General features: G+C 42.4%; 1 protein-coding gene across 2 annotated transcripts in view; it reads right to left on the bottom strand.

Moving 5' to 3' along the window:
* Positions 1-25657, bottom strand: part of LOC138293206 (di-N-acetylchitobiase-like) — a 134585-nt gene that overhangs the window by 7022 nt on the left and 101906 nt on the right. Inside the window, exons 5-6 of one of the 2 annotated variants that reach the window (XM_069232294.1) lie at positions 21710-21810; positions 17096-17245 (exon numbers count right to left, since the gene is read on the bottom strand). In XM_069232294.1, the coding sequence (XP_069088395.1) occupies positions 17096-17245; positions 21710-21810 (251 nt within the window). The remainder of the gene's footprint in view (positions 1-17095; positions 17246-21709; positions 21811-25657) is intronic. The other variant, XM_069232293.1, reaches the window with a different exon arrangement.

The following is a 25657-nucleotide window of genomic DNA, read 5'->3' as shown; positions in this document are numbered from 1 at the left end:
GCGAAAGTGGTGAACTCTTATAATTAACTAGGGCTGATCTTCTGTAGAAAATTAAAATGAGATTCCCAAATGGGGGCGTTAAGCAGAGGTCCATGCTCCTAGTAGGTTATCTGGATAAATTCAACCAGATATATGGGTGCTTGGCCCTTACACCTCTAATAAAGGCCTATGAAGGGGAAATTTCCACCCCTTTCCCCGGGGCTGTATGGAGCCGAGGTCCTTGCTCTTGATCCCTCTTCTAATTGTGATCGGTTGGAGGGGGCCATCCTTAGGAGGTTACTATCACTCCCACCTTCAACCATGGTTCAGGGGATAAGGAGGGAACTGAATCTGGTATCCTGGAATCTACTGGCGAACTCCCATCTACTGAGATTACTTAATAAGCTATTGGCCAATAGCAAAGTTCCAAAGGCCTCTAGACTATGTTGGGAAGAAATTCTTGGAAGTGAATGGGCGTGGGCTAGAGAAGATAGGGCCAAGATGAGTGACTTAAAAACTGCATTTTTTTGGGGGTACAACTGAAACATGGTCTCCCTTTCTCAGTAAACACGCTTTAAGAGAATTGTTGGGAAAGGTTGACAGTTCCTTGGACCTGGCTTATATGAGGGAGAAACCTTCCATCAGCTTCTCAATAAACACTTTGGCCAGCATATGGTTTTCTGCTATTTGGCCTAGGTTCCCAACCTTAGGCTACAATATGAAATTTTAAAAGTGAGACTGGGGTTTAACCAAATGTTTTCAAGCCCTAGATGGTGTAATGCTGTCCGGGATGGTAATGGATTCTGCATGTGCTCCCTTAATGTAAAATGCACCTTGTCTTACATCCTTATAGACTGCACCTTTTATATTTCTGGCCATATCAAGTTTTTAAGATATCTATTTTTTAAAGTATCAAACACTCTCAAGGTTTGAAAAAGTGGGACTCCTGACTAATGTGCTATTTTGATGTTGCAATAGGAATTGCACGTTTTATATCTACTTTAAGCAAAGTTTAAGGATGGGTTTGAATAAGCTTCATCGCTTTTTTGGGGGAGGGGGACTTTGGATTTTAAACCACTGTCACGTAACTGTTTTATTGTTTTAGAATGTTTTATGGAGAGGTTTACCAATAATCTTTTTTTTTTAACCTAGTTTGTGTTTAGTATTAGGTAAGTGTTGAACATATGCACCTAGTCAGCTGCATAAATCTGACTTCGGGAACAAAGCTGAGAAGAATGTCAGCTGAAGTGACATAAAAATTGAATAATATTCTATATTTGTGAACTGTGAGTTTTAGGAGAGTGGAAGTTCAGAAAATATTTGCAAGCGACTTTGCAAGATTTTGAATGACTTCCTCCTTAGGCCTCTGAGACCTTTTTAAAATCCATAAAATATTCTGATAATTTAGATTCAAAGGAATAGACAATAAAACAAAGACAGCTTAAGCTGTGGGGATCTTTTTGGATGTCTCTAGCTGATCAGGATTTTTTTTTTTAGTGAGAAGGTCACAGATCTGTAAGTAGTCCTAAATTTGCTAATGTGAGCCTGAAAGGAGTTTTAAAAACAGCCTGCCGGTATACTTGTTAAAGTAGTTGCAGGTCTGATTTTAGCCAGGATGAGTTCTTGAGCATCACAAATATCTGAGGCAATTGAAGGTTGTTCCAAATTAGTGAATATCCATAAAGGAATGACAGTTTATGGCACTGATTCATATCATGTCATGCACTTGATGTGTCTTTAAGGATAATATGGGGGCTATGAACATCTAAAAAGAAACAGTGGGGTTGGTGCAAAGAGCTAAAGTGAATATTGATTCAGTAGACATACAAGAAAAATCACCTCAAATCAGTTTGGCTAGTAGCTAAGCTACAAAATGTCCACAATTATACTTGTAGAATGGGGAGAGCCAAGTCTCTTCGGGCCACTGGTAATTGTAGATATGCCATCCTTACCTGGCTTTTTGTGCATCCAATCGAATTAAAAGATAACAGCATCAATCCTCTTGAGAAAAGACAATGGAAGGCATATCAGCAGCGCATAAAAAGGAAACATTTAGGAAGCAGTCTCATTTTTTAATAAGTCAGGCTGCTTCCTAAATGGCTGGTTCATAGACTAGAGCTTTCAGCTTGCTATAACTAGGTGTTAGCCATAACCTAAAATATTTGAGTACATGGTTCTTTAATGCCATTAAGACAAATAGGAAGGCTTTATGATATTTTTCTATTAAGTTTGTAGCCAATAGTGAACCAAAAGCTAAGGCCTGGGGTTTGGGGTTTGGAGGGGCTTAAAAAGAGTTTGTGGTAGTCATCAGAATGTCATCAGCATAAGCCAGGACTTTCATGTCTCACAAGATAATACTATTGGGGGTATAAGGATATCTCTTTGTAGTGATATTAGAAATGGCTCCATAAGGAGCATAGACATTTGGGATATGAGGGGCAACCTTGATGAGTGCCTTGAGAAAAACAAAGTGGGACAGCAGAGTATTTGCTGATTGTGACTATTGCCTTTGGAGAGTGCTAAATTGCAGTGGAAAACATATTAGTTTCATTACAACACAAAAGTCTTTCCAGCATCTAGGGTAATCAAAGCTGCAGGATGTAGGGTTGTTTGGGCTCAATCTATATAGCAACTTCAAAGTTGGCGTGGCATGTAGCTTCTCGTTCCATGATAAAACTGTGTTGCCAATGTGACGAGATACACCATAATTTTTTCTAAATGGCTGGCTAGCAGTCTCAAATAAATCTCACTATTTGAGCTAAGTAGTGAAATGGGCTGGTAAGAGCATAATGCTGAGATAGCCTACCTTTTTACAAGAAAGCAATTATTCATGAGGTGCCAGGAACAAACTAACTAAAGCTCCAAAAGTCTCTAACTTCACTCTGATTGGTCTAAGGAGTGGGTCCACCTCACACAGGATGGCCAATGTCCAATAGAATTTATTGACGTTCATCATGTTTGCAACTATTCCTGATTTTCACAGGGATGGTGCAAGGTCGTCAAGATGAATTTACTTTGTTATGTTGAAAACTAACATTTTTTGCTACCTTTGAAACACTGCAATTTCTTCTCATGGGTCAGAGGATGATTCCAATAGCTCTCATACAAGTTATGAATGCTCATTGTGAAACCGGCAGAAGGAACCAACTACGCTACAATTTCAAGGGCAGTGAGATGCACTAACACATAAGCAATCTAGGAAACAATTCAGGTCAAAGGGGACATGATGAATCAGCATTTCTACTCCACTTGCTGCAAGAATGAAATTTCAGGCCTAGTTTAGCTAACAAAACCTAAATACATTTTAATGAAATTAATACACATACAACCTACTGCGCACCTTACAATTGAAGTCAGATATGCAAAGCAAAATCGTTTATTGGCCAACATTATCACCGCATAACATTAAAAATTATTGATATGTGCATTTATTTTTCTGCACACATATAACTCCACTTTAATAAATTTATAAAAATCAATATAAGTACGGTTAAATCAATGTTCATTTAATTCTCATAATATACTTTTCGTGCTATTAAATATTATTTCTATTCATAATTTTCATCATTAGTCTGCTAAATACAAACGCACAACAGCTGCCATGGCAATATGCGATGCCCAAACAAGGGAGGGTGCAATGTTTGCCATAACTCAAATGTGCACATTTTTACATTTCATACTACGCTTCTCTGTTAGGCCTTTTAGTGTGCACATATTAACATAATGTATACTGACGTGTATGCCACTAATTTGATTAGTAAAACTTGATCTCTATCAATCCCTCCTCTGGCAGAAATATATGCAGTCACAAAAAAGACACTCTTATTTATAATGAGACAATTCAAAGCCTTGTAGTTTGATAACGCATAGGTCTAGGTCTTCTGTACTCTTCAAATCTTCTCAAATTTCTGTAATAACTGCTTCTCATATTCTCCAGTTCAATCTCTTCCCTCCTCTGTTTATTTCTCTCTCTTTGAACTTTCCAGAAATTGTATGCTTTGTAAAATCCAAGTGCAGAAATAATGCAAACTGTCACAATCAGTAAAGGTCTCAGGATAATACTCACAAAACCTTTTGCTAAATCACCAAACCAAGAGCCTACTCTAGGGAATCTCTCACCTAATGTATCCCAGACATTTGTCTGTTTTGGGTAATTCCGGTCAGTTTTCAGACTGGTCACGTTAGAAATGTATTTCCTTGTCTCCTTACTGTTGTAAGGTATGTAGGTGCAACAATGTTGCACCTTCAAAACGTGAAAGACTCCACCCTATTAGCTAAAAGGATGTCTAACGCAACGTGACTTTGTAAAACCATTGATCTCACAGCTACTATTTCAATATCCATTAGGAGCATCCCATCTGCAAAATCTGTTTACATCTTTTCCACTAGAGTTGACAACTTTCTTATCTTTATATAATTTAGAATCACTCCCAGTGATGGGGTTATTGCTCCAAATGTGTCTCCTGTAATTTCACAGCCCCTTGCTCCCCCTTATGATCTGGTTTTAGATTTTTCTTTTCATACTGGATTGTCAAAATTGTCTACTTTGTAAATCTTCAGAAAAACAATCCCTAAATAGCAAGTGCCATTTCATCCTTTCTGCAACCTGTAATAAGCATTCTTTCCACAAATGTAATATACACCAGGTACTGCGGGGTCTTGTCAATTTAAAAAATAAAATAAAAACAGCTTTATTGGTTTTATTGAAATCCATAAAACCCAACAAGTCACAATTGCGCTCCATGGACTGAGCACTACACAGGTTAAAATCATGTAACAGAATCATATAGCCCATAAACATCATGGTGTTCTAGGCGTGCACCCGACCTGTCACGCCAAAGACTCACACGTGGCTCCATCCCCTCGGGACCCCATCCATTTCCCCCAATATCTTCCATGCTTGGCGGGGCAGCCCCTTGCTTCACAGACAAGTTTGTCCTGGTGGGCGCACCAGTCAACCCCTCGGCGCCACTTCACCAGCACTCAAGCTGTTTCTGCCTTCCAGTTCGATGCAATGTCCCTTTTGGCCACCAAACAAGCCATCCCCACAAAGGCTCGGTCTGCTCTGCTGGATCCCACCCCCTCAAAAAAAAACAATAGGATTGGCAATGGGGCGGGTTCGATCTCTACCTGTAAGACTCTAGAAACCTCTGCCACCACTGCTAGCCAATAGGTAGTGATATGAGGGCATACCCATACCATATGGAAAAAGTCTGCATTGGGGCCTGCACGAAGGCCCGCCCTCTGTAGCCTTTCGGGAGAGAGGTATGCCATGTGGAGAAAATAGGTCGGGACCACCCTGAGGCGGGAAGTCATGGTCAACAGACTCGGGGCCATCAAAGAGTCCCTCCAGTCCATCCTCTGTTGGACCCACCCACTGCTCCCATCGTTCGCAAAGCTTATCAAGCGACTGAGCTGTGTTAGTCGTCAACATGCGGTATGTACGTGATCCTCCCCCTCTAGCCAGGTGTCCCATCAGTGCCTTGGCCTCCACAGGGCTGAACTCGGGGAGAATCGTTCCTATTTGAATATGCACCTGTAGTGCATGATGGAGCTGTAGATACTTATGGAACTGAGTCCTGTTGAGTGAAAAGTGCTGCTGGAGTTCCTGGAAGGAACGCATGTGCGCATCCACCCAGACGTCGCCAAGCAACGATCTACCAATGAGGTCCCACTTGTGAAACCCCTGAAGCGCCGAGACCTCCCCCAGCCACAAACTCTGCCACAATGGAGTCTGCTAGGTGAGGCGGCACCACCACCCGACACCCGCTGCGCGGCTCTCCACCCCATCAGCACCACCCTTGTCACCTCTGGGATCCTACGCGGCAAGGGGTCACCGTACAACATCCCAATCAAACTGGGAAAGCCTATTTTCAGGAGCTCTAGTTGGTAGGCGGGATCTAACCAAACCCCCCAGCCAGTAATTGACCACCTGTAGGTGCATCGCAAGGTGGTAACAGTAGAGATTGACGTCCCCAGGCCGCCCTCGTACACATTGCCCTGACAGACACAAAGTGCCAGGTGAGGGCGGGAGCCATGCCACAAGAACTCCTGCGCTACGGCCTCCATATCAGCGAACCAATGCCTAGGGATGTGATAGGGGAAGCTCGGGAGCAGGAAAAGAACTGGGGAAGCACCATCATTTTGTACAGCGCTATCTGACCGAGGATACTAAGAGGAAGAGACTTCCATCTCTGGAGGTCATCCCTGACATGTCGGGTTAGGGGCTTAACATTAAGAGACTATGCCAACTCTGGCAGCAACGCTATTTGTATTCCCAGGTACCGGAAACTATTGCGTCGGATTGGAATGGTGTTTTGCCAGTCATAGCATCCCTGGAGTGGCAGAGTTCTTCTTTCGGGTGCAACTGGACTTTCAGCATTTGTTGTGTTGGCAGGAGTCAGCTGACTTTGACTTGACTCTCCTGCACTTTCAGGTGGTTCAGGAACACCTAGATCTTTACTAGTTTGCACAGGTTCTGCTTCAGCCACTTGCTCCATCCTCACAGCTTGGATGTCCTGTACCCCTTCACTTCCAGCAGGCGCTGCTAGGACAACCGACTATGTGTCATCAAGAGTACATGGAAATTTATGTGTGTGGCTTGAGTGGATCCAGCTCAGAAGGCCAGCACACTTCACAGCTATCATAGTTACCAAGATTACTTGGTAGGGGCCTTTCCTCCCTGGCTCAAGGCACAACCTCCTCGCATGCTTCTTAACAACCACCTGGTGTGACACAGTTGTTGGGTTGGCTGAACTCTTGTGGCTTCAATCTGAGAAGACAAAGAGCGAACCACATCAGCTAGTCCTTTGCAATAAGCCAACACCAAGTCATCTGTTATGCTCACAAGTGAATTTGCGGGTACAGATGGCAATCTCATTGCATGCTCCATCAATATATCATGAAGCAACAGTCCTGTCTTCTTGTCAGGAGTGCTACGCATGCTTATCAATGAAAAGTTACAACGCATCAGGCCATTTCAATATTGCTGAGGCACAAACCTTTGCCAATCAAGCTTTCAGTGTACCATTCATTTGTTCTACTAATCCAGATGCCTCTGGTCTGTAACTGCAGTGAAATTTGTGTTGAATGTTCAGTGCTGCACACAACATCTTTATGATCTTGTTATTAAAGTGAGATCCTCTATCTGATTCCAAAGTAGTCAGGAAGCCAAACCTGGGTATCAGCTCCAGCAGCTTGGCTACGGTAAGACTGTCATTTCTGCGTGTTGGGTAAGCTTCAATCCAATGAGAAAAGATACATAAAATCATCAGTACTTACTTCAACCCATTACAAGCAGGAATCTCAATGAAATCAACTTGCATCCTTTTAAATGGACCTCCCAATCTGCCTATGTGGCAGAAATCTACTACAGTGTGCTTTCCCACATTCATCTGCTGACAAGTTACACATCTGTGGCACACTGATTCTGCAATGTACCTAAATCTGGGGTTGAACCAAGATTGTTTAAATGTGCAAATCATTGTATGTCTGCCGAGATGAGCCTGTCCATGATAATATCTTGCCATACAGTAGGTATCAGTAAACAATTTGGCAAATACTGCTTGTCCTTCATTTGAAATCTAGACCTCATCTTACTCTCTCTGCACACAACCTGCTCTACCCCAACTTCTAAACTCTTCCTCTGGGGCTTCATCCTGCAAACTCTTGACCTCTTCCAAGGTGTCAGCCACTGACATCAGGCAACTTTGATTTGTCTCATCAGTGCCACTTCCACCACCGTACTCTTCATTGAAGATTAATTCAATTTGATCAACATATGCATTGCCCAACGAGATATAATAATATGACTTCTGATGAGCTGCACGGTTGTCAACAGCAATTCTCTCAGGTAATTGTTATGGTTCCAGTAAACTGTGAATTCACTGACCATTTAGAATGGGTGATCCTGAAGGGGTCATAAAACCTTTTTGGGGCCATAACTGCCCAAAATCATAGACAACACCAAATCCATATGGGCTATCAGTAAAGATTGTCACTTTAAGCTGTTCAGAAACACAGCATGCTCTTGTAAGAGGAACCAATTCAGCCACTTGTGGGGAAATGACTCCTTGAAGCCAGGAGGCTTTGACTCCTCCTAAGATAGTGCAAACTCCGTATCCAGCTTGCATGGGTCCTTCACTGTCTTTTAAGCAGGAGCCATCAACCAACACAACTTCGTACTTCTCCTCTAAAGGATTATCCTGATTTTCAGATCTGGGTTTAGTGCATAGTTCAGTGACATTGAGGGAGTTATGTTCCACTTCATTTACATAATTTGGATCATCAACATTAACAGGTAACAATGTGGTGGGGTTTAAAGCAGAACACCTTTTGATGGACACATTGGAAGAACCGAGAATTAACAACTCATAATGGGTAAGACGGGCATCGGTCAGATACTGTGTCTTTGTTTTGGTCAAAAGTACCTCAACTGAATGAGGGACTTAAACAGTTAAAGGATGTCCCATAACAATGTCTTCACACTGGCTCAGGTTCACACCAGTGGCCGGCACATTTTTTAAGCAGCCGGGAAGAGCTGCGGCAACAGGATTCAGTGTGGCAGAAAAATATGCCATAGGTCTGTTTATTCCTCTGTAACTATGTTAAAACAGAAAGTGCATAACCATCACGTTCATGACAAAACAGTAAAAAACCTTTTGCGTAGTCCGGCTTTCCCAAAGTCAGAGCCCTGCACAAATTCTCTCTCAAATCTGTGAAGGCTTTCATGCACTTTTCATCAAACGGGACTGAGTCAGTATTGTCTTTGTGCGTTAATTTCTGTTGGGGCTTTATAAAAATTCAGGATCCACTGGAGGCAATAGCTCACTATGCCCAAGAAAATTCTGACACCTCTCTGTGTGACTGGATGATTCATTTGCATAATGCAGCAACTCTCTCTTGGAACACCTTACTTGCACCTTTCTCTATTTGGTGATCCTAATACCTTACCTCTTTCTGACAGTACTGTAATTTAGTAGGAGAAACTTTAGGCCCATTCTCACCTTAGTGATTCAGTAGGGCTATGGTATCTTGCCTGCACATTCATGTGTTTTTGATGCAGTCATCAGATCATCAATGTACTGAACCAGGGCGGACTGAAATGGAATTTTTAAAGACTCCAAATTCATTTTCAGGATATGATTGAAAATTGATGGTGATTCTGAGAATCCCTATCGAGTATAACACCACGAATAAATGCGTTACCAAACTTAAAGGAAAATAGGAACTGGCTTTCCTCATAAAAAGGCACTGAGAACAACACCTGGGATAAATTAACGACAGAAAACTATTCAGCTTCACATGGAATCTGGAACAGAATCACTGCTGAATTTGACACCATTGGACAGCATGAAACCATAATTTCATTCACCTCTCTCAAATCTTCTACCATGCAGTATTTCCCACTGGGCTTCCGGAGTCCCTTATAGGGGAATTACAAGGGCTGATCATTACTTCTTTTAGGACTCCCGGCTCAACAAAATCTGCAATTATCACGGTAATTCCTTCAATCACTTCTGGGGTCTTGTTGTACCGGGGCATCTTAGGGAAGACTACATTTGGCTTTATGGTCACTTTGACTGAGTCCAATGTCTCTTCCAGAAACATCCCATACTACACCATGGTGTCCTGTAATTCACCAGGCAGGTCTCTGATGGTTATTGCAGGAAACAATTAAATGAGTGGATACATTTCCTCAATTTGACTAGAGGTTTCCTCATCATCACTGTATGGATTGCTGTTCCCTCATGTGTACAAGTAAGGGAGCATTTTAATTTGCATAACAAATCTCTACCTAGCAGACTCACAGGACTTGTGTCACAGAATATGAATTGGTGTAGACCTTCAAAGGTTCCAATTGTGACTGGGATAAACTCTGAAATAGTGTTTGTCGTGTGCTGATTTGCAACCTCCCTGACCCCCATTGACCGGTTCTTCTGGAGAGGGGTACATTAGGGACTTCTACTGCTCTGACAGTGGAACGAGTTGCTCCAGTTTGAACCAGAAATAAAACATCATGGCCCAAAACAGTTGCATTCACATAAGAAACAAGCAGATCTACCTCCAGTGACGCCGCTAACATACAATCTTCTTTATCTGAACTCTCACTCAGGTACACTTCGCTCGAGAAGTACTGCAAGTGCAAAACCCTACTCATAACTTGTACTCATAACTGTACACTCGTAACAACGTGGAATTTAATCAACCCCTTAACTTCATCATGAACAACTCACAATATGGGCCAAATCCGATTCACCTCATGAGGCAGAACCGTCACTCTGCTACCAGAAACTGTGGGCGCGGTTCCTTCTCCTAATTAGGACTCAGAGACGTGTTAGGGCAGTCATCACTTACCACCCTATGAGGCCAGTGAGTTCTTTTGACTCAAAAAGGAGTGTGATAATCAGATTTTTTTTAAAAAACAACAATTTAAACAATGTGTACACCTTTAGAAACTTGAGACCCCATGACCCATTTGGCCATGGAGACACAACTCCAAGCTGATTTAGGTTTCAAAGCTTTATTACAACCAAAATGCAGAAGTAATATAAATGGTGCGAAGGACTAAGTTGTAAACATACATAAAGACCATAGGCTGACTGAATCGTTTAAAGACGTTAAGCCTACTAAACATGAACACTATTAAACACTCTAACAATATTACACAAATCAATAAGACAATTATTTGAGCAACAGAAACAGATTTCAAAGCAGTTGATGGTGACATTTGAATAGTGTTGGAAATGACCTTTCTGCAGGAACACGCCCAAACTTTTTGCTTTCCTCCTTTTCTTTTTCTGACCTCATTTTTGCTGGCTTTAGAACTCTGCGCACTTTACCACTGCTAATCAGTGCTAAAGTGCATATGCTCTCTCCTTAAAACATGGGGACGTTGGATCATACCCAATTGGCTTATTTAATTTACTTGTAAGTCCCTAGTAAAGTGCACTACATGTGGCCAGGGCCTGTAATGTAAATGCTACTAGTGCGCTGCAGCACTGTTTGTGCCACCCATATAAGTAGCCCCCTAACCATGTCTCAGGCCTGCCATTGCAGGGCCTGTATGTGCAGTTTCACTGCCAGCTCGACTTGGCATTTAAAAGTACTTGCCAAGCCAAAATCTCCCCTTTTTCTACGTAAGTCACCCCTAAGGTAGGCCCTAGGTAACCCATAGGGCAGGGTGCTATGTAGATAAAAGACAGGACATGTACCTGTGCAGTTTATATGTCCTGGTAGTGTAAAACGCCTACATTTGTTTTTATACTGCTGTGAGGCCTGCTACTTTCATAGGCTAACATTAGGGATACCTTCATATACTGTTTGAGTGGTAGATTCTGATCTGAAAGGAGTAACAAGGTCATATTTAGTATGGCGAGAATGGTGATACAAAATCCTGCTGACTGGTGAAGTTGAATTTAATATTACTATTTTAGAAATCCCACTTTTAGAAAGTGAGCATTTCTCTGCACTTAAATCCTTCTGTGCCTTACAATCCACGTCTGGCTGGGGCTTAGAGTAATTTTTTGGAAGGGAACGGCTACCTTGCATCTCATTGATGCAAGGTGGTTTCACGCATCCAAAAAATGACATTCACTTCAATATTTTGACACTAAATGGGTCTAACGTCAAAATATAAATATGGAGTTAACTTTGCAATGAATTAGCCTAAAAAAAAAAAAAAGATGCTATTTTATTGCAAACTGAGTATAAATATGGGCCTAAGTTTCTCGGTTAGGCCTTTTAGTGCACGAATATTAACATAATATATACTGACACTATGCCACTAATTTGATTAGTAAAACTTGATCTCTATCACTAACTGTGCCTTCCTAAACGACTAGCATTATCCAAGGGTACTCTTTGCTCACAATATGCCTGATTACTCAATTCTTTGTCCCCAAAACAGTTTACCTCAGGAGTCACTCTATGTATGAGGTGATGAGACAGGTGATGGATGAGCACAGGCAACTGAGTGCAGAAGGGATTAGCAATGAATGCTGGGCTCAGGTTCATGGACCTGCAGGACGTATAAGCAATCCAATACAGGAGGATGGCCTGTTTCCTATTCTCTAAGACAGCCAACGGACAACTCATCCCTCCCAACTTGTTGTTCTTATCTGTCCCTTCCAATGTACCAACTCTGTCATGCCCCAATGGAGAATGTGGCAGGACAGAGATGGTGCCCAAATGTCATTGTCCCAGTTGGCTCACAGCATGATTTTCACACCACGGGCCAGATGTAGGAAAATTGCAAATTGCGACTTGCAATTTGCGAGTCCTTCCGACTCGCAAATTGCAAGTCGCAATTTGCAATGCAGAACGGTGTCTCAGACACCGTCTGCGAGTCGGTATGGGGTCGCAGAGACCCACCTCATTAGTATTAATGAGGTGGGTCGCAAATTGCGGCCCCATACCGACTATAGGCACTCGCAAACATGGAGGCCTGCTGTAGTCAGCAGACCTCCATGTTCGTGACTGCTTTTAAATAAAGCAGTTGTTTTTTTAAGTGTAGCCCATTTTCCTTAAAGGAAAACGAGCTGCACTTAAAAAAAAAATCCGAAACTTTTAGTTTCGGTATTTTTTCAGGGTAGGTAGTGGTCCCTTGGACCACTACCTGCCCTGAAAAAATAATTTGGGGTCCATTCACAAAGAGGAAGGGGTCCCATGGGGACCCCTTCCAATTTGCGAGTGGGTTACCATCCACTTGAAGTGGATGGTAACTGCGACACCATTTGCGACCGCATATGCGGTCGCAAATGGTATTGCATACCACTAGGAATCGCAAATAGGAAGGGAACACCCCTTCCTATTTGTGATTCTGAAATGCATTTTGCGAGTTGGTCCCGACTCGCAGAATGTATTTCTGCATAGGAAACTGAGATTTGCGACTCGCAAATGGCATTTTTTGCCGTTTGCGACTCGCAAATCGTTTCCTACATCTGGCCCCTGATTCCCTAACCAAAGAGCGCCCAAAATATGGACTGGGGAATGACATTTAACTTTCATTGGTCTTTGTTTCAACTGGATTTATGGTGACTGATTTAACTTTTAAGTATTCAATTTGATGTACTCTGCCACAAACACCTTCACAACCCTTCTACACCTGCCCCTTTTCAAAATTATTCGTATTTTTTTAATTTGTTCGTTTTCACATATATTTTTGTGTGTCTGAGTGAATATTGTACGAGTACTCTTGCTGATGTAACTGTGATTACATTGTTGGCATGGTTTGTATAAGCAGATATTTGATTTACACATTTGAGGTTCAACTACACATATTTCCAAGTTAAGGTGCAACTGCACTGCAGAGGATGTAGAGCACAAGAATTAGGTCAATGAAATGTATTGTGAAAGGGAGTGCAGATAAGTAGTATCACACATTAAAATGTTTGTTATAGGAGGACATCCATGATTTTGTGTAGTGTTTGAGGATGGTGACAGTGAGTTGAGTGTGTTGCCCATTGGGGATAAGGGAGATCTTGGTATCCATAGCTACACAAGCCATGACTTAAATTTGGGTCAAGATCAAGTTGTTCAAGGAAGCAGGTGAATGGGTAGACCTTGCAGGTACTGGTCCACTAAATGTACCAGACACGACTTGATGAGCAGCTCCTGTCAACAAGGGACAAAATGAGTTGTAGACATCATCACCTAGTATGTCCCCCCCCCCCAACCAAGCAAACTGGTGCAACTTAAAGATGTTTTGGAGGAATTTATTCTGGCTACTGAGTAGTTGTCTGTGCCGCTCCATCACATGCCTGGTACTGCAGATAGCAGCTTTCCCATGTCCCTAGGTGGTTGTCTGAGTGCATGGATCCCTACATGTTGTCCATTCCATGTCATATAGAAGGCAGCTGGTTAAAGAAGTTCTCCTTTCAGACATCAGACCTTGCCAACCTCTCCCCCCCGCCCCAAGTGTGTGTGGATATCTTACTTGCTTCATTCTTTAATGTGACACTGCGGGCCGACTTCTTGGGGAGGTACTGTGTGAACTGGCTTATAGGTGTGACTTCACATTTTTACACATACTTCGCTCTCCCCTGAATTAGCCTAATTTGGTTACAGGATGTACAGTTGTCCCCTTGTTCCTAAGTGAAACCTGTGGTGCAAGGGTCTACCCTGCCATAAGCCAGCCAGGAAATCAATTATCAAATGCTTTAAGGGATTCTATTATGTCTCTCAAATTTTCCTCTGGACCTTGCCAGCAAGCTTTATGATTACTAACAATTTGATGAATCAAGCAGCAAGACAGGAAATTCGAGGGTGCTGGACTCCATGCTTTCTTCACAGTGGGGCACAACTACCTTAACATCAGCACAGATCCTTTCTCCTATTGAGCTGCTGCCATCTCCTCCAGTGACGAATGTGGCTTAGGTCAACAACATGTCCACTTCCCTTTGGCAATTGCAGAACTAAGAGTTGCAAAAGAAAATCCGAATTTGGGACCACATATTTTGGCATTTCATGGGTATGTTGGTACTATTTCATTATGATGACACATTGCATTTTGTAGTGCCTTATTGGGGAGGTTCTATATCATGTTTGGGTAAACGGACACTTCGTGATGACTGCAATTATTCATCCTGGAGTTGGAATGGGTAATTTCGAACATACTCAAGTTAGTCTATGATAATTCATGTGTGAATGAAACCCTGCTGTGGCTATATACGTGGAAATTCAATGATGCTTTATAAATATTATATGACATAAGATATTATATTTGTACTCCATGTATTTAAGGCTTATTCTAGATATTTTAAGGTAATACAAACTGAAACCCAATAATTACTTTGGGGCCATCATATGGAAACTTAAAAAGCAATTTATGGCTTATCCGACTGACGTTTATTGGTGCTAAGAGGACTTAATATGTTGAATCAACCTTTTCAGGGTATAGGTGGACATATGCTTGAATTGTTACTATATTTAATAATTAATCATTTTTGTAAATTGTTTTAGAAGAGGGCTCTCAAGCCCACCTTTTTACATGGTATAACCTGTATTTTTTAATTGACAGGTTTATGTCCAATTGCACAGTGATGCAGGTATGCCATAGTTTTAACTCCCATGAACTTGACATTTAACCTGCTTTCACTATGAACCTACTTGCTTTGCATTTTAAAAAACATCTTTGCTGCTCAAAAGTAGCGTACTGGTTTCCATGGTATATTTGTCAATTCAGTTCTCGAGTGTGGTGTTTCCTGACCTTCGATTACTGTGCGGGCCTTCTGTGCCTACACTCTTTGGTGCGTAGTTTTATTCTCTGTGTTTTATGTATCCTCTTTTCAGGCAAGTCTTCTTACGTTTGCATGTTTGTGCTCACATGGCTTACAAGCGATCTTCCAGATATTGTCGGCCCAATGGATCAAACATCTAGGAGGCAGGAAAAATCGTCACAGATCATGTTGGGATAAATAGTTGAAGTGTGCCGAGGGGAGAGCTTGTGGAGGTCATATAGTTTTTGCCTCTTCTTAATATTGCACATTTCTATAATATGTAAATGAGGCAAATAAAGTTCACGAGGAGTGAGTAAATATTTTGAACATTTTCACACTTCTCCCTTACAATACAGGCCTTAGTGCTTTTCATAGTTGTCCTGCCCGCATTGCTGTTTGCAAGCTTACTTTCGTTACCTGATCTCACAGAATGTTCACTTCACTGCTGTTGCCTGACACAGAATGTAACTGTTTATTCTGTTTCCTTGCCAGCCCCATCAGCCAATAAATGTAAATGGTGATGAGGTGCAGGGATTAGGTGCACGTCTGGGTCTGTGGTATGGCGAGGTCAGAGGCTACTTTGGATTGAATGGTACAAAAGAAAAATGAAATAAACATTAATTGATTTTGGAGGATGTTCTGTCTTCCTCCACTATGACTAGGTGGGGTACATGTAGGATATACTAGCTACTTCTTCTGGCAGACTGTGCGGGTTTTTTCCTCTCTGGCACAATTAATAAGATAGGAAATGGAGAGACATGATATCCACGACGAAGAGATGAAACACGTACACAAAGCAGAATGCCATTGACTCAAAATAATGGTGGTAGAAAGGAGGCGTGGATGGGAGAGCTGAGAAGGAAGAGGCTCTAATAGAGAAAAGATCTGTGAATCAATGAAACAGAGATAAGCACCTGCGTTCTGAGTGAGGAAGAGAACCTACTGTACTGCAGTGACAGCACATTTTATAGATGGGGACGAAAGACGAGAGTCCAGCAATGAAAAGCATGGGGAAGTAGATCTGCAAACAGACAACTAGGAGGAGAGGAGAAGAAATGGGTCCAGGAGAGCTTTCACCATGGTTTGAGCGGTGTGGTCAGATGTATAATGGAAGAGGAGATCTGTCCATGGGGGTAGAGGGAGTGAAGCAATAGTTTGGACAGAGAGGTTAGAAACACGACTCAAATGATCAGGTAAGTGAAGGGAGACTCATGGAAAGAGATGGGGTTGAGCCTCACAAAACTAAAATGTGCAGGTTGTAAGGACTGTGGCTCTGTATACTCACGCTGGGCACTTACTGCAGTTCCTTTGTATGTTCAGCGATCATACTGAACAATGTGTGACAATTGTTTCTGAGCAGTGGTTTCGACCACAAAAGGGCAAGAAGGTCAGCGAGGAACGGCAAGATTAGTACACATCAGGAACAGGGAGTGGTGGGACAAATGATGTTCATAAATCTTCATTCAGAAACTAACTGGCCATAAATCCATCAAGAACAGTAATCTAGCTGCTTACGTTATCATATTTGTTGGGGGAACTGGGTTTCGTTTTACTTGGAGGTACATCAATAAGTAATTAAAGCAGTCAGACCAGAAACGGCCATCCTGCAGAGACAGGGAAAGACAGGGAAGACTAATATATACGTTCAAGGAAAAAGAACCTGAAAGAGTGAGATAAAGAGGCAGGGAGTGCCTGGTGGTGGATGAAAGAGGCATGAGGTTGTATCAAGTGAAGGCACCCTTTGTATCTTTGTATCTTAGACCTCTCATATTCGATAGCGCCGACCACGTGCTTCAGAGCAAAATTATGGACTCCAGCATTTATTCTTTTGAAAACTAAACAGTGCACAGATGTATGTATTCACGCTTAAAAGGACGTATGACAAAATGCGAAGTTACCTTGTAATCATAATAGGGTGACTTTACGTTATCGTCCCAAAGCCTGCCAGTTAATGAGCCATTTACTTGCTTCATAAGTGTTTTGTAGCAGACCTCGTTGCCTACTTTGCTTTTGTAAGGCAAAGCCATTTTAAGAGTACACACACGTTCCTGCAACAAAAAAGCCAAATCAATATTAAAAAATATATATATGCAGAAATATTTTAGAAAGCAAGTCAATCACATCAGTAAATTACTTTTGCATTTTAGGGATAATTTAGGCTATTTCAATCAATGCTGGAAAGAAAAATGTGGATAAATTAAAACATGGATCACTGTATTATTGTTAAAACATTGAAATGCCATATCTCTTTGTTCAAGTATCTCTGATTACGTGTTTTGCGCCATTATATTTGCCATATACGTTTTATGCAAATCTCACCCTTCTGCTGAAATCAATGCTGTGCCCAATAAAATAACTGTAACAGCATAATCCATCGAACCAGGAAATCACTGGACTGTCGCGTAGGTTCTCATTATGGTAATGAGGCTACTAGATGTGGGAGATAGGATCACATGGATGGTGGTTATGAGGTATGTTTCCACACCACATGATGCCTGTCAGCCTAATCCGGGTTCCCCCACTAGCTAGCTAGCCGAGATGATTGTAGCAACTGGGCACATGAAAAGGAAGACTCCTCAGGGGAATTGTGGTCGATCAGATCCCATCCCTTTCTCTCTGTTACCAACAAGTCTCATACATGCAAAGAAAGTAGAGGCAGAATATACTTCAATAATAATGTATTGAAGTAATTTCATCTTAGATAAAAAGGCATGTGTTGCAATAACTGGGATGATAAAACACAATAAAAACAAACAGATGACTAACAGAGTAAAACACAAGAACAGTCCTACCATACTGTCACTAGAAGTGATATATATTTCTCCTATCTATATTATTTTTGAGCACAGAGTAATAGGCCTAATTTGCCCTTTGGGCTTCCCCAAGGGGGTACTTCATCCGTCATACCGGGATGAAGACATCTGTAGTCTAGAGAGACACTGTCCCCGTGTGGATCAAGGGTCCAGCTGTCTAAGCAAGTAGCTGCAGCGAAGCAGTCAGCATGCACCATGCAGTAGAGGTCATCTGGCTGGAATCACCCTCTAACGTGTCTAGGACAAAGGGGTGTTTTATAATAAAACAGCTGACATTCTAAGAAACAGTCCCCACATATGAGTGTACGTTTTCTGGGAATGCTGTAGACACAGCATACCATGTTTGTCGGCAACCCTATCTGACTGTAGACTTGGGGAAAGCACAAAGTGAAATAAATGTCCTACTAAGAACGTGATGCTTTCCTAGGCGAAACTACAAATAAAGAAAATAAAACAGCACCACAAATGTGACTATTGCTAGCAAAATAAAGCAGTACTGAATAAAATGTAACAGGGCTAAAGTGCACAGCGGGAGGCCTAGTTAGCTTAAAACAATGTGTATAAAACGTTGCAAAAATAGCTATACAACAGGACATTATTAAGTTCATCGAGCTGAGACTGCTTACGAGATGCTATGTTACTTTCTTACTCCTGGGCATGCTTGCCAGCCACCCTGGACTGCCGAAAGGGTTAAGTGCAGCCCAACCATGCAGCAACTCTGACAGATTAGGGGTCTTTGGGCCTGGAATTATTGGTTGCAGAGTTTTTGGATCTGCTAATTCCAGGCCCGGACACACTTAGGTTTCCAACTTTGGGCATTTCACCTAGAGTTATCTCTCTGGGGTATTTCACCCATTGTTTTTGCTGTGGGTGAAATACCCCACCTCGTAATGAGGGTCTCAGAGTAAAGCATCAAAGGCGTATAGTCAGCAACATACACTAATGTTTGTGACCCGTTAATGGCAGGCTTAACTTAGAAGTCAATGTGTAAAGTATTTGTGCAATAACTCATTCAGTAACTCAGTGAAAAGACCACAAAAAGTACTCCATACCAGTTTAGGAAAATAAATAATATTTATCCGAATAAAACAAGACCAAAACAACAAAAATCCAATATGCACAAGTCAAGGTATCACTTTTTAAAGGTTTAGAGGAGCCTCAATTCTTAAAAACCAATAGTTGTATCCCTTTAAAACACAGTACCTGGGATGCGTAAAAAATAACGAAGCAGAGGGCCGCAGTGGAGGAGATGTGTTGGAAAGTAAAGCAATGTGGCAATGTGGCAGTCTTTGCGGTGTGGTGAAGGTGATGCATCAGTTTCTGGGACAGCGGCCTTGGTTCCTTACTAGGATGCAGGGAGATTTTGACACCCAGGGACGATGTGTTGAAAATCCAGAATGCCTTGTGAAGATGCAACACGTGCAGCGATGATCCGGCAGGGGATGCATGGGTTCTAAAGCCAGGAAACAGGCGCTTCATCGATCCGGTATTGCACCGAATTTTGCAGGCGTTATGTTGGCTTTCCGATGCGCTGGATTTTCTTCTCTTTGGTTAAGCCTTTGATGACCCTGAGACATTAGAACAGAAGCAAGCTCAGTCCAAGCCCTTGGAGAGCATTTGTGGGGGAAGACACCATCCTTCCAGCAGTCAGGGGCCAGCAGGCAACAGGGCAACAGACAGGACAGCAGTTCTTCTAGCAAAGGAGTCCAGATGAGTCCTTTGGGCAGCACAGCAGTCCTTTTGACAGAGTCCAGGTGTAGGTCCAGAAATGTCTGATTTGGTGGGGTCACAGACTCGGTATATATACACTCAAAAGTGCTTTTGAAGTGGGGGAAACTTCAAAAAGTGGTTTTAAGGGCGGAGGTTCCCCTTTTGACCCAGCTCTATCTGCCTAGAGCCCTGTGGGGGGTTGTCAGTCCTTTGTGTGAGGGCAGGCCATTGGCCACTGGCCTTTGAAGTGTAAGTGAGAGCCCCTCCACCCTTCCTGCCTAGGAAGACCCATCAGTATGCAGATGAATGCAGATGCAGCTAAGTGTCCTGTGTTGATGGCTGCCTGGGTGGAATGCAAAAAGGGGAGCTGTCAACAAGCAAAGACCAGACATGGATTGGAGACAGACTGTAAGGCACAGAGAATGGTAAGTGCAGATAAATGCTTACTTTCTAAAATTGGCATTTCTAAAACATAATGTAAAGTCCAACTTCACCAGTAGGTAGGATTTCTCACTACCATTCCAACCATACCAAACATGACAAGGCTACTCCTCTCAGATCAGAAATTGCCACAAAAAAATATATAAGGGAATTTCCAATGCTGGCGTAAAAGAGGAGCAGGCTTCACAGAAGTGAAAAACAACTTCCGGAGTTTTCACTACCAGGAGAGTGTAACGTATAAGTACATGGCCAGCCTTTTACTTACATAGCACCCTGCCCTCTGGGCCACGTAGGGCCTAGCCTAGGGGTGACATATGTAATAAAAGGGGAGTTTAAGGCTTGGCAAGTAGTTCAAAATGCCAAGTCGAAGTGGCAGTGAAACTGCACAGACATGAGTCATGGTTAAAAAAAGGGCTACTTATTTGGGTGGCACAATCAGTGTAGCATTTATTTTACAGTCCGTGGGCACATGTAGTGCACTTTACTGGGGACTTACAAGTAAATTAAATATGTCAATTGGGTATGAGCCAATGTTACTATGTTTTAGGGAGAGAGCACATGCACTTCAGCACTGGTTAGCAGTGGCGAAGTGCCTACAGTCCTAAAGTCAACAAAAATCAGGTCATAAAAAGTGGAGGAAGAAGGTGAAAATTTTGGGGTGACCCTTCAGAGAGGTACTTTTCCAACAGGGTTAGAAACTCTTGTGCTCTAATTCCACATTTACCCTTGTTGTCACATTGAGGGCGGGGTTGGTTGGCTAGCTGACCTCCTACTCCATCAGAGTGTGCCAAAGTGTCAAATGGTGGAGTCAGAGGAAGGACACACACTATGGGTTTGCATTCTACTTCACGTAGGACTCTCATCCAAGTGAGACCAAAACTCTTGGCCAGAGAGCTCAACAATGCTTACCAGATTGCCACAAGTGCACAGTGAGACTCTCTCTGATCTGGCTGTGCGAGTGGCAATCAGCCAGCCCATTAGTGTTGGGTAAATGTGACATGGTGCTATACTGTTTTCTCAACTCTAATGGGCTGTCAGAAAAATGGAAGGGTGGTCACCCAAGCAGAGGATGCACTACTGAAATAATGTGTCAAAGTTTAGATGTCATTTATTGCTGCACATGTCTTAGAGTGCACTATGTTTACTTCCAAGTTCACTGACTGCGTTTGTTCTTGCTAAGAGAGACCAATGTAATGCTGCATATCTGAATATGGTAGGTATTATGTGAATGTTTGGTGCCTGATCTTGAATAGTTTTCAGTTGGATAAAAGATCCACACACCAGTCACTTCACACAAGATGTGATTTGCACCTGGCCCCAGTAAAAATCAGAGAGAGTAAATATCAACCCACTAATAACCATAGGCCAGGAGGATGATACAAGACTCTTGATTTATCTTGAACATGACAAATACCTAAATAAACAAGCAAACTGATTTAAAATGAATCTGGGAAGTACCATTCTAGGGTCATCTGCATCTCATTCTAACTCAGTATTAGCAAATATGGAACCAAGCAACATAAAGTAAGACATGTGATTTGCTCTTACCTTATATAAATTATGGCACACGTAATCATAGCCATACCAAGGAACACCCATCACAAGTTTCTTCCGCTCAATGCCCAGTTTAATGTAGTCCTCATATCCTACTTAGACATAAAGTACAAAATATCAGAAATTGCTAGCTGAAATACACCAGTAATAAACAAATTAAAAGGTGCTTCTGTCTCTTTAAATATTAACTTCAACAAGTTTCAAGCTGTAAAATGACAGATTGTGAGGTTTCCCCACAGGGATGTCCTTGTGGTTGTGGACACACATGAAAATCTCTGCCACCTGGAGTGGAGTGGCATAGTTGGGTGGAATAGAGGGGCACTGAGTAGAGCTGCGTGAAGTGACGTGGCGTACAGTAGCATGATAAGTAGAGTGGTGTAGAATGGAGTGGCATAGTGTGGAGTGGCACAGAGTGCTGTAGAGTGGCACTGTGTGGAGTAAAGTGAAGGGGAGTGGCATGGAGTGGTGTAGATTGGGGTGGCTTAAATGTGATTAGCATAGAGTTGCGTGTCGTAGAGGGGAGTGGCATAGCACAAAGTGGAGTGGCATATTGTGGAGGGGCATAGACTAGAGTGGAATAGAGAGCAGTGGAGTAATGTGGCATAGAGTAGAGTGGAGGGGCTGACAGAAGGCGGACAATTGACAACTATTTGGCTAGGGCGCTTGATTTGGTAACAGATTAAATCAAGTTGGAGGAACAATGCCTCTCCCTAACCACAGGCAACTTAATGTTACTTCCTTCATCACCCTCCCCAGTAAATCAGCCGACAATATGGAGAGCAAGTCGTCTAATATGTAATGAAGGTGTCTCAACCCCAATGTTGGTTCCCAATCCTCCCACTGAGCAGCAGGGCCCTTGCGGGTCTAGCGATGAGGGCATGGGAGCGCCTGCTTTTCTGAAACATAAGGATCATAACCAAATAAACGGATTATCTAAAGTCCCTGTCACAAGCTCTATGCAGATTGAACTTGAAGATGAGAGACTAACTAAATGACGGAAAAGGCCTCCTAAGTTAGTTATAATAAAGGGTGTCAGGCTCAGTAGCTGCGGGGGCCACCAACTTCATTGCAGACTTTTCCTCTCCCTTGTGATTTCTGGGAGTTTCTGAAAGCATGTACAAGTTAACTGTTGGACATTAAACTTTGCCCAGTTTGAGACCAGCAAATTTAAAGCAACTAACTCAAATGGTTAATTTGTCTAAAGGAGGTTGTAATAGGGGGAGGCTGTTTCTACAGCCAAATCTCTCGCTCCATCCAAAACCCATTCTGAAGCTCCTTTGGGTACTCGGTCCCCTATTACTACTGATTCCCAGTCTCTAATGCAGCAATCATGCCCCTGAGGCTGATGTATTAGGCATACTGGGAATGTCTCAGTGGAAATATGCCAGGCCATTCAATTGTCACAGGCTACATGTCACTCACACGCCTATATTGCAAGAAATAAAGGAGCTGGCATTTGCATCTAATAAGAAGCTTCAGAGGGAGTGCATTGTATGCCCTCACGGTATTATATCGGCCAATGTTCCACAATTACCACCAGACGATTTGGAATCAACAGCATCCCTTAAGAATAAAGTTCTCTTTTGGTTAAAACGAAGTTTAAATCTTCATTAGATTCTTGCTGATGAGATTTTATTTGTTAGGGGAGTAGGTGGGATTGGGCCTTTAGACTGATACTACACAGGAGACACTGCAATTGCAAATTTTTGTAAGCCTTTGACAAAAGGGAATATTTTGTCTCAAGCAGGGGCGGGTGTGATGCAATCTAATTCCTTGTCGATTCTGCCCTTTGGATATTCTTATAGGCATTTGCACCTAGCCCCTCATAGAGTAGGAGAAAGAATGAGCTCACAACTTTCTCTTCGAAGTAGACAAGTAATTCCCCTGCTCCCACTGGCAAATTGTTTGTCTGTATTGAGCGACTTGGGAACTAATGATTGACTTTGCCAAGGGAGAAACCCTGGGTCTCCTAGCAACTTAGAGGAGGATATGGACATACATGAACCTTTGATGGCCCCTCAAGTCTGTTCTACAGAAAACTTTAATGTGCTGCTACCTGAGTTCTGTCAGAGCCTGTCTTTTTTATCCTAGAATATTACAGGGATGCAGGGTAAGCTACAGGATGAGAATTGGTTGTCTTTTATTGGGAATTACAATGGGATTTGCTGTCAGGAAACATGGGCCCTTGACAGCACAGGTTTGAATGGATTTAAGTCCTATTACACTAATGCCATCCCAGCGGCCGGTGGCAGGGGAAGGGGGGATTGGCAGTCTTTGTGGCAAATTCTGTTAGGAGTTTGAAGGTTAAACTTACTGAGTCAGGGCCCTGTTTCCAAATTTTAAAGTTTTATTTACACACCCAGTTCAGTATTCTTTTAATTAATTTCTATTTTAATTTTTTTACCTCACATCCCATCAATATTATTGTAGAGGTAGGTGAAAAGATTACTGAGTGTATTGCTAAAGGGAATGCTACTAGCTATTATTTGGGCAGGTGACTTTAACATTACCAAATGTTGCCTGGATGGGCAACACATTTGTGTGGTTATGGACACTCAGAATAGAGGTATTACCCATTTTGTACAAACAGGATATGGAGGAGCCCTTAACTATTTGATTTCATCTTTGAATCAAATATTTTCTTCTGAAGTTCAGGGGCATAGGCATAGGGGCCCCTTTAGGTAGGGGTTTAAAAATAGATTTTTGTTATTGGGAGATTTAGCTCAGTCACTTTTACATTATGAGGGTCTTACCCTTCTATTTAGTGATCACTATCCTATTGCCCTAATTCTCACTTTTTATTTTGTTACAAGTGCACCTGGGTGGGAAATGGCTCCAGTCTCTTATTCTGTGAACAGGGGAGTTAGTTCAGTTTTGGTGGGAGGCTATTGACCCAAAAGAATCTTTTTGTACATTTGATATCTAAAAGTAATAGAGAAGTCCTGGGCTGCCTCTATTCCTTAGATGACCCTGCGTCCATCTCTGGAAACTTTGTTGAACTATGTAAGGCCATCTCGGGTGGGCTAGGTGCAAAATAAACCGAAAAAGGAATGTCTGGCCCACTCTTGGTTCTCTCTCTAGGTTGTTCTGGAGCATAGGTTACCTCCCAGTTTTTTTTACAGATAGTCGGTCTAGTGAGATTATGTGTCACATTCCTGAACAGGGCTGGATTAGTCATTTTTCTGCGTATTTAATCCAGAAAATGAGTGTGAAGATGGATGGGTGGCAGATCTTGTGGATCTAGCTTCAGTTTTAAATGTAATATTTAGTGCCACTTCTGGTAAGGCTCCTGACCCCGATGGCGTCCCAGTTGACTTGTTTAAAACCATAATACATCTCTGGGTCCTGACTCTGGTCACGAACATTCTGAGGACTGCAGTAAAGGATGGTCTGATCACTTCATGGAATGACTCAATTATTGTTTCTATCTTTAAAAAGGTGATCAGAACCTGCCCTTGTGTTATTGCCAAATTTCACCAATGGATTCAGCAGTGAAGATCCTGGGCCGGGTTATCCTTGGAAAATCAGAGTCCTGGGCTGAGAAGAACTCATTTTTTAGCTCTGTACAAGATGGGTTTTGCCCTGGACTAGGGACATCGGAACAGGCATTAAATCTCACACTCATTCATTCTGGGTAAATATGTGACGGCCAAGAGTAGTGTCTTGCATATGGCTTTCATGGACCTCTCCTGATCATTTGATATGGTTTATAGGGCGGTCTCGTGGGACATGATGGGCAGGGCAGGGCAGGCATAGACATTAAGCTACTTGACCTCATAGGGTGGCTCTATCAGGATTCTATCAGGATTCTATCACTAGAGTGCACTACTCCCGTAGTGGAGATGGTACAGCACCAATTAGGGTAGCCAGGAGCATCAGACAGGGCTGTATTTTATCCCCCTTCCTCTTTTCATTTCATATTAATGTTCTAGATACACATTA

This window comes from Pleurodeles waltl, chromosome 4_2 (genome assembly GCF_031143425.1).
Source record: "Pleurodeles waltl isolate 20211129_DDA chromosome 4_2, aPleWal1.hap1.20221129, whole genome shotgun sequence".
NCBI classification, from domain to species: Eukaryota; Metazoa; Chordata; class Amphibia; order Caudata; family Salamandridae; genus Pleurodeles; species Pleurodeles waltl.
This window is presented reverse-complemented; position numbering and strand designations above follow the sequence as displayed.